The 9,507-nt window shown below is 57.5% G+C and overlaps 2 protein-coding genes across 2 annotated transcripts; both read left to right on the top strand.

Moving 5' to 3' along the window:
* Positions 1-1,003: 1,003 nt before the first annotated feature.
* ACA1_131040 (ATPase, AAA domain containing protein) lies at positions 1,004-3,729 on the top strand (the record flags this gene model as incomplete). The annotated part of the gene is made up of 12 exons (XM_004336844.1): positions 1,004-1,119; positions 1,228-1,418; positions 1,512-1,836; positions 1,909-1,925; positions 2,037-2,291; positions 2,373-2,468; positions 2,552-2,667; positions 2,763-2,866; positions 2,943-3,046; positions 3,124-3,366; positions 3,497-3,571; positions 3,653-3,729. 12 exons carry the CDS (start codon positions 1,004-1,006, stop codon positions 3,727-3,729), a joined length of 1,719 nt encoding a protein of 572 aa, XP_004336892.1.
* A 149-nt stretch (positions 3,730-3,878) lies between these two features.
* Positions 3,879-6,575, top strand: ACA1_131050 (K+ channel tetramerization subfamily protein; the record flags this gene model as incomplete). The annotated part of the gene is made up of 10 exons (XM_004336845.1): positions 3,879-4,086; positions 4,205-4,689; positions 4,766-4,884; positions 4,952-5,163; positions 5,257-5,429; positions 5,571-5,646; positions 5,748-5,804; positions 5,965-6,023; positions 6,224-6,385; positions 6,519-6,575. 10 exons carry the CDS (start codon positions 3,879-3,881, stop codon positions 6,573-6,575), a joined length of 1,608 nt encoding a protein of 535 aa, XP_004336893.1.
* Positions 6,576-9,507: the final 2,932 nt, after the last annotated feature.

Genomic DNA, 9,507 nt, shown 5'->3' on the forward strand with positions numbered 1-9,507 from the left:
ACATAAAATAAAAAGAATAATAGAAAATAATAAGTATAAGTAGTAGAAGTGCATTGGGTGGCGTACACTGGTGCCGCCCATATCTTTGGCCGCGACGCCAGAGGCCTCTATCACTGTAAGATGGATAAGATGAGATTAAAATGGCCAATTCCACTCGGGGATTTTGGAACGAGATGATCATCGGGCCGTGGCAGCAAAGGTACCTTTTATCGTCAGCTTGGCCTGGGTAAAACTCATCCTTCAAGGGATTGGCGTTGCCTCCTACGATGCACGCGAGTTCTTTTCCGTTGGACGTTCTTCGTTCCTCTGTCGCAGGGCTACACGTTGGTCGGATGCCAAACATTCCGCACAATACCGAAAAACAAATTGCCTCCTATTCTTTCGCGCCATTTCGCGGCAACGTTGCGCCAAACACCCAACATAACTGGCGGCCGAATGAACTGACAGAGAGCCACATGCGCGGTGCTGCCCAACTGCTGATCGACATTTACCAACACATCAAGGTACGCCAAGCAGCAAAAGTTCTGAAATCGAGCGCAATTGAGCACTTATTCTTTGCGAGGCACCAATTTCATTACTTACAAGAGGCCACCTCCCAGGGCGTGTTTATTGAAGAACCACAGCAACCCCCCACCCTTTGGAGCCTCATGGAAGCACTCTGGCATACACATTCGACCGTGATCATCTCCGTCGCTGTAGCTGCCACCCTTGCTGTGGCTGCTGCCGTGTGGAGCTTCGTACGTGGCGGCAGCAAGCAGAGCGAAATCGAGCATCTTAAAAGCCTACGGAGAAAATCGAGGGCACCCGCACAGCAGGCCTCGGTAAGCCCCAAGCGACCAGCCTCGGGCGTGCAGGCGCAAGCCAAGACGCTGCTTCAGTCCACGACGTACGTCTCCTTCAAAGCGGCACAAACGCAAGAAGTAGGAAAGATCTGACCTGCTTCACTACTCCGCGCAGTGAGAAGCTCAAAGTAGACGAAGCGCAGAAGCTTATCAATGAAGCCATGACGCAGGCTAGGGTCGCCAAGACCTGCAGAGGAAGCGAGAGGATCGCTGCCTTCCAGCAGGCCATGCAGCTGACTCAGCGCGTGCTCAGCTTCGCTCTCCCCACCGACGCCACGTACGCACTTTCCTTGAAGTCCGCGCTTACTCGCCACGCCCACTCCGCGCCTCAATACACCACCAACGCGGTTTACTTACTTGGCGCCATCGCTTGTGGGGCGTACAGCCTTAGGGAGCGCATGACCAGGTACCACCACACGGCGCAGCAAGTACAGGAGTACTGCGAGAGCGCGGCCAAGGAGGCCTCGCCCAAGCAGCGCGAGAGCCCAGCACCGGCAAGGCCACTGTCTTCGCCCCCTAGGTCGCCGATCAAGCAGCAGGCGTCGCTCGGCACTCCTCCCTCTTCCTCCCCTCAAGGTATCTTCGCTTGCGCGTGCAACCCATGGATCGTAGTTTCGAATGGCGGGAAAAAGTAGCTGACTCCACATACTTGGCCTACAGAGCCTGCAGTCACTCCTCCTCCTGCTGCCCAATACAACGTTCCGGAATGGGCCTTCAATAGCGAGGCCGGTGATAAGGAGGACATGGCCGGTGAGGATGACCTCGACAAGCCGTGGTGGGAGCGAAGCGCCAAGGTGACCAGCCTCGACGTGCGCAACAAGGAGAACTGTGCCAACTTCGATCCGAAGGTGGTCCCGGCGAAGAAGCTGTCACTGGCCACCGTCAAGCGGCTAGCTGCCAGCACTCCGACCAAGCCGCGCGTGGCCAAGGACGCTGCGACCGCTACCCCGCCGCCCAAGACGACTGCCGCCAAGAAGCCCAGCAAAGCGGAAATGTACATTCCTTTGTCTCAGCCTCGATCCATGAGCGCGACCACTAAACGATCCGTGCATTCGTAATGTCGCAGTGCTTCGCCAGCGCCTAGTCGCACCAAGAAGGTGACCGCAACCGCCGCAGTTGCTACTCCTATTACGAGGAAGCGAGCTGAGCCTTCCGTATCCACCCCTGGAGCTACCAAGAGCAGGAAGAGCGCAGGTAAGCATCGCATCGACGTGGCCTGGGACCGCGACAACGTTGAACATCTCACTCTGCGTTGCGCTTTCTCTCGCGCTGCCAACATCTTGCACGCAGACGGGAAGGAGAACAAGGCCAGCAAGCCCGAAGACGCTGCCGCGTCCGACGACCAAAAGCCCGGCGATGAGTCACTCAAAGGCGTGGATCCGCGCTTGGTGGAGTTGATCGAAAACGAGATCGTGTCGGACTGCGCCAACGTTACCTGGGAGGACATCAGTACGTACTTGTCCGTACGGACTTGCTGCGCCTCGGCCAACGTTACCGTGCGGCTAACCATCACACTGGCCCCACCAACAGTGGGTTTGCACGGAGCGAAGAAGGCGCTCAAGGAGATGGTCATCCTGCCGATGGAGCGACCGGACTTGTTCGGCGGCCTCTGCGAGCCCGCTCGCGGTACGCACACGCCAATCGTTCTCGCTCTCGTACTCGGGGGAGAGATTTTGCAATCTCACAGGACTCCTCGTGTTCCTCGTTAGGCTTGCTTCTGTTCGGGCCTCCCGGTAATGGAAAGACAATGCTTGCCAAGGCACTTGCCAACAAGTCTAAGGCCACCTTCTTCAACATCTCGGCGTCTTCTCTTACCTCGAAATGGGTACGTGGCACCGCTGATTGCCTCTCGTTGAAGCACTGGCGTTCGCGCTGTTTCCCCCCCCCACTAGTTGCTCACCCGGCAACGTATGAGCGCAGATTGGCGAGGGAGAAAAGTTGGTGCGCGCCCTGTTTGCGGTCGCCAACGCACGACAGCCTTCGATCATCTTCATCGATGAGATCGATTCCCTTCTTTCGTCGCGGTACTCTTGTTCTCTTCCTCTTCCATGCTCCGTCGGTCACCTTCAGCTGACGCCGTCCTCTTCTCTCGCACAACAGGAGCAACTCCGAGCACGAGGCGTCGCGAAGGTTGAAGAACGAATTCCTCATTCGATTCGATGGCGTCACCTCTGCCGGCCCAGGCGAGCGAGTCATTGTGATGGGTACGCCGCACCCCACCTCTACCCTCTCCGTCTCGCCGTTCGCTGGCTTATCATTATCCCGCTTTCTCATTTCCCAGGCGCCACGAACCGCCCGGAGGACTTAGACGAGGCCGCGCGGCGAAGGCTCGTGAAGAGGATTTATGTGCCGCTGCCCGGAGCAGATGGACGCCGACACCTCATCAAGCACCTCATCAGGAACAATCACGTGGCGCTCAGCGACAGGGACCTCGACGATCTGGCCCACCTGACCGACGGCTATTCGGGCAGCGACCTCACCGCCCTGTGCAAGGAGTCCGCAATGGAGCCCCTGCGAGAGCTGGGTACGTCGTCCCACCCCGCCGCCGGCACCACCTCCACCAACACACACACTCTGGTTCGTCGCAGATGAGAGTTGCTGATCTATATATCATCAAATCTTTGTCACTGTGACACTCTTCATTGTGCGCACAGGCGATGGCCTGAAGCATGTGCGAAAGGAGGACATCCGGCCGGTGTCAAAAGCTGACTTTGTGCGCTGCACCAGAGGTACGCGCATCACTTACAGGTCAGAGACAACTGTCACAAGTTGCTTTCTTCAACTTACCCCCTTTCCTCTCGCGGGTGCAGTTGTACGTGCGTCTGTGTCGAAGGCGTCGCTGCAGGCCTTCGAGGACTGGAACGGCGAGTATGGTTGTACCGGCTAGCATTGTTGTCCGTCCTGTTGTGAAACAAAAAATAAAGAAGAAAAGAAACAAAAAAGAAACAGCAAATAATTCCTCGAACAGCTGATGATGCAAAAGAAATTAAAGCACACAAGCAAAATCAATACGCGACTGCAATCCGTACACAAAAGATGGAAAAGATATACAGAGAGGGAGGACGGAAGAAGAAGCGCGTGAACGCGCACCGCTCGAGGCCCATCCTCTTCGAAGCAGAGTCCGAAGAAGAAGAAGAGTTCGAGCTCGAGGTAGAGGTTAACAACCCCAAAAAGAACTGGACGTGTGCCGCGTGCACGTTTCGCAACAAGTACTCCTCTTCCTTCTGTACCCTGTGCCACCAGGGTAGGTTCACCCCCTCTAACGTGTTTTTTTGGTGGACGGATGTAGATACTTTTTGATTACAAACCAACCCATTCACATCTGATCTACAACGTTGAATCCTGCATGGCCTTTCCAATAGATCGCTACCAACAGTCGGAAAGCTCTCAAGAAGAAGAGGAGGAGCAGGGCGCCCTGCAATCCGAACTTCGGACGGTGCGCCAGCGTTTGGTGCCGAAGAAGAAACCCGACCACAACCCTTTCCGCGCCAAGAAGCGAGCACTCGACTCGCCGCCATCAACCCCCAAGAAAGCGTTGGTCCGCCTGGCAACGGCAAAGGCTACGACCACGACCACGGCCACTGTCACGTCGCCGTTCGTGTTTGGCGCGCCGCCGTCCTTGTCATCTACCACACCCGGCGGCCTCTTCGGCGTGTTTGACTCCTCAAAGATGGTGATCAAGTTCACCGGCGGCAGCGAAAACGAAACCATGAAGCAGGAGAAGAAGGAGAAAGAGAAGAATAAAGAGGAAGAGGAGGTGGAAGAGAGCACTAGTGACAAGGAGCAGCACAAGGGCGCCCAGGCGGTGTACGAGCTGTCCGTGCCCGAACTCGAGAAGCAGATCAAGGTGCGTGTGCGTGTGTCCTATGTCGTGTGCTGTGTCATGTGTGTCATGTATACATGCTTACTTTGGAGTGGAGCAGACGCTTGATCTGAGCCTGGTCTCGGTGAATGCCACAAAGGCGGACCTCACTGAGCGGCTGACCAGCGTTGAGGCCCAGATCACCGACCTCACCGATCGCAAGACCCTCCTGCAAGCTCTGTACTCTTACACACACGACACACGACACACACGACACACACACACACGACTCACGCCTTTTTAATAGGGTCAAGATCAGGAAGGACAACGAGCGGCTGGAAAAGGAGGCAAACCGAGCGCAGCAGCGGAGGACCGAGGTGGAGGACGCGATCGCGCAGGCGCGCCGCGAGCTCGAGGCACTGAGCCTCGAGAGGGACCAGCGCACTGAGGAGCTCGAGCGCGTCAAGCAGGAGAAGATCGAGATCAAGCAGCTGGCCGCCAAGAAGAAGGAAGTCGAAGGTGCGTACCGCCTCTCGCACTATCTTCACCGTCTGCCGCGTTCTTATCGTTGCGTGTCGTGTTGCGTGTGTCGTGTGTCGTGTCGCGCATCAGATTTGGCGTCGGAGCTGGAGAGCAGGAAGACGGCGGCGGATGCGCTGCGGGCGCGGCTGGAGGAGGCGGAGACCACCCTCGCGGCCGACCGGGAGAGTCTCGACGAGGAACGGCAGGCCCTGGCCGAGGAAAAGCTCAAGATGAACAACCTCCAGGAGTTTGCCTCGCGCAAGGTACCTTGCCACCGCACGCTCACGTAGCCCCGCGCGCAACGGTGGGCCGCAGTGCTCACCACCTGTGCGTGTCATGTCGTGTGCGTGTGTCGTGTGGCGTGTGTGTCGTGTGTACATGTGCTACGTGTGTCGTGCGCGCAGGTGAAGCTCAACGTCGGTGGCACCTACTTCCAGACCTCCCTCACCACGCTTACCCAAGTGCCCTCCATGTTTTCTGGTAATCGCTCTTTTCCAGAATCTGTGTTGCGTGTGTGCGTCGTGTTCGTTTTTTGTGCTCAAGCAACTTTCTCTCTCTTTCTTTTGTGTGTCCTTCACCAGCCATGTTCAGCGGCAAGTACCGGATGGAGGCCGACGAAGACGGCTGCTATTTTATCGGTATGTTCTGCCTAATACGCACGCCTCTTATATATTCCCCTTTTCCGCAGTTGTTTGTACAAACCAGGAAAACAAACCAACCAACGTGAGCACGTCCATGGCCTAACACTTCACCCTTTCCCCCTTGGCCCACCACCCCATTCCACACACCACTGCGCAGACAGGGATCCGACGCATTTTCGCTACGTGCTCAACTTTCTCCGGGACTCGCGCATCGAGGTACGCGTCGCCGCTCGTCTGGGTCTCGTGTCGTGTCGTGTTATGTGGTGGGGTCGTGTATCGTGATGGTGTGGCAATCGATGGTGACGACGATGATATGCCCATCGGGGTTTCGAGCGACTGGATTGACGCGCCGGAAACCGGATCTCGGTTGCTGAAGACGATGAGCTCATGTGTACGTGTGCTCATGCGGGGAGCAGGTGCCCGTGGAAGGAAGCAAGGCCCTCGTGCGGGAGCTGCTGGCCGAGGCCGAGTTCTACCAGGTGGAAGGGCTCATCGCCCTTCTCGCCCCTGATGATCACGACGCGGCCTCCGGCGGGGGAGCTCCCCCCTTCGCCTTCACCTTCTCGAGCTCCACGCCCGTGCGGCAGTTTGGCGGGCACGTCACCCACCTTGCCCCTCTGAGTCGCTCTTTCGCTTTCGCTTTCGTTCTTTTCTCCTTCTCTTTCTTCGTTATCTGTAGCGTGCTGGTGATCCCTCGCGCCAGCACCTCAGCCACCATCTGCCTTCTCCTTTTTCTGGTTTATTGCTACTGCGGCGCACGCCTGCTGACGTAACTCTCATCACGTACAACGCGGCGCACAACACAACCAGACCGAAGCCGCCGCCGCCGCCGCCTTCCACGAGCTTTGGCGCCAGCACCGTCCCCTCGTCCACCACCCGCGTTCACTCCCGGCCCTACATTTGATGGTGCCGTCGGCACACAACGCGGTCTGGGGCGTGCAGTGTTGGGACTGTGCCAGCGTTGTGGTGTAGGGGGAAAGGTGGTGGACAACTTCAGTGAAAGCGAACAAAGGGGTTATCATTAATGAAGAACAGGTGGAGATCGGTCCACAAGCTTTGAAAAGGAGAAGACCCGCGCCTTTTTTTATCCTCCTCTGTTATTGGTCGCACCGCTCTGCCAATTTCCTTTTCAAGGCCAACTTGGCGAGGTGCAAGCCAATTGCAACGTAGCACACAAAACGTAATGTCACCAACAAATAAAAACAAATAAACATATAAATTAGTTGGGGCCAAGGACAGAACAGAAACAGATCCACTCCGCCCACTGTTCACGCAGTTATCACGTCTTCAGTTCAACAGAAAGTTGACACTCGCCCGGTGGTGTGTCGCGGCCTGGTGGTGGTCTTCTTCGCCTTCACTGCTGCTGCTACTGCTGCCGCTGGAGTTGACGTGTCTGCTCTTCTCGCCGCTCAACTCGGGCGACTGCTGTGCTGGCGTCTTGTGCTGGATCTTGGCTCGCTTGTTGCTGTTGCTCCGCTTCTGTTGCTTCTTGTTGGTCTTCCGATGCGCCGGGTGGTCGCTTCCACCCTGTGCCGCCGCCAACAGCGCGCGCTTCTTTTCCTCCTTCTTCCGCTTGCGCATGTAGCGCATCCCGCACGCATTGCACAGCCTGGTTGCGCAGGTGGTATGTAGTGTGAGGCGCGTGCCGTGTGCCGTGTGCGTTGTGCGTTGTGTTGGGTGTGTTGGCAGGCCATTGGGACACGTACGTGGAGCTGCCCATGGGTCCGCTGCGCCACTGTACTCCAACGTCGGCACAAAGACGAACAGGTGTGAGCAAGCCCCAAACTCGCAAGAAAGATGCGGCGCACAAGGCGCAAAACTAAAAAAAGGGTGCGTGCTGGGGATCAAACCTGGATCGACGACTCGCGGCCGCACTCAACACACACTCGCGGGGCGTGGAACGACACCCCGAGAGGCAAGCCCCGCAGCTCTACGTGGGGGTGGGTTCGTCGTGTGTTTTTTGTGTGCTGTCAGCGTGTGCGTGTGCGTGTGCTGTGCGCATCTTTTTTGGCGTTTGATGCGCACCTGGGCTGCCCAAAGTTGGCGACGAGGAGTTGTTGTTGATCAGCTCTAGTAGTCCACTCGCGATAGCGGCCGGGACGGGGTTGTTGTTGTTATGGTGGTGGCTGGGGTGTGGTCCGTGGACCGACGAGGCGGAGGTGGCGGAGGTGGGCGGCGGGAGAGGGGTGGAGGGCCGGGGCGAGGACATGGGCGACGAGGCCGACGAGGGCGACGGGCAGGAGAAGTTCAATGTCGACGAGGCCGAGTGGCGCGGCACGGAGGAGAGCGAGCCCGGCGCGGACATGTGGTGTTGCGTTGAAGAAGAAGACGACGAGGGCGAGAAGGTGGTCGATGTGGACATCGATGGACAGAAGGTGGTGGCGTGACCCAACGGGGCTGCTGGCGACCAAGTCGAAGAAGGAGAAGAGGTCGACGACGTGGAGGACATCGAAACCGAGGTGGAGGCTTGGAGTTGGCCGAAGAAGAAGCCGGCGGCGGTCAGGCTCTCCCGGAGCGACGCGACATCCTCCGGTCGAAGATGTCCGCCGGCTTCACTTGCGCGCCGACTCGTCTGGGCCGCGTTCTCGCACACCAGGGACAGCTGGCAGCCGAGAGCGAAAGCGTGAGTGAGTACCTAACTTTTGCTGGCCATAGATGACAGAAGAAAACGAAAGCGAAAGCGAAAGCGAAGAGGATCAAAGAGCGAAAGCAACACTCCGCTTGGTACTGGTGAGTGTGTAATACCTGGAGCAAGAGGAGTTTGGTTGTAGGTGAGGGCGCAGGAGATGATGCTGGCGGTTGTTGGGCGAGTTGAGGGAGATGGGTCATGGTCTGTGGATGCGGTGGCGGAGAAGAAGACATTGGGTTGTGTCGCACTAGTGACCGGAGACCACGCTCGCTTGACCGGAGACGCTGCCGAAGAGAAAAAAGAAGAAGTGAACACCGGCGCGCTGTACTAGGGGTCCGCAACTGTGGCCGGAGAAGAACGGTCGTCCGCGCAAAGAACGAAAATGCCACGTCGGAGCTGTGTTGGTACGAAGAAGACTCGCCCACCAGGTGGAAGTTCTGTCGTTTTCGCTTTTGGCCTAGCGCTCCGGAGGTAAATACCGGGAAAGTGACCCCGCCCCAAAGCCCAAACACAATATTCCCTATTTCCCTGTTGCTGTCCACCACTTTTCTTGACTATGCGATCCAACCAATCGTGACGTGCAAAGGGAGCCAATTCATCAGCTCTATTGGAACCTCGGAAGCCGGTTGGTTGCGCGGAATCCCGTGCTTCTCGTTCTTCCCCGGATTAATCTCCAGCCACTTGGAGGTTTAGTAAAAGGCCGACGGTCGCTTTGGTTGGACCTAGATGAGTGCTGCCCACACATGTGTTGCATAGTGAGGCTGGAAGAAGAAAACCCCTGCTGCCTCCACGCAGACCAACACACTTCCAAAGACACATCGAGGAGGACCCAAGTGCCAGGAAGGCCAATGCGTGCACCTGGCAGTGACCACGCCTCTAGCGGCTTTGATCGTCCAGCGCAAGACGTGCTAGCGGCCAGCAAGAGCAACGACGACCACGTACAGCGCCAAAAGGTGGGTCCCCGCCGTTGCCTTCGCGTGCATGAGCGTGTGAGTTTGCGTGAGGCGATCCCTGCGCGTCTCGAGTTGGATAGGGCCGAACTCGACGACCTGCGCAAGAATCAGGTCCCTA

The sequence above is a fragment of the Acanthamoeba castellanii genome, assembly GCF_000313135.1.
Source record: "Acanthamoeba castellanii str. Neff unplaced genomic scaffold scf7180000084698, whole genome shotgun sequence".
NCBI lineage: Eukaryota > Discosea > Longamoebia > Acanthamoebidae > Acanthamoeba > Acanthamoeba castellanii.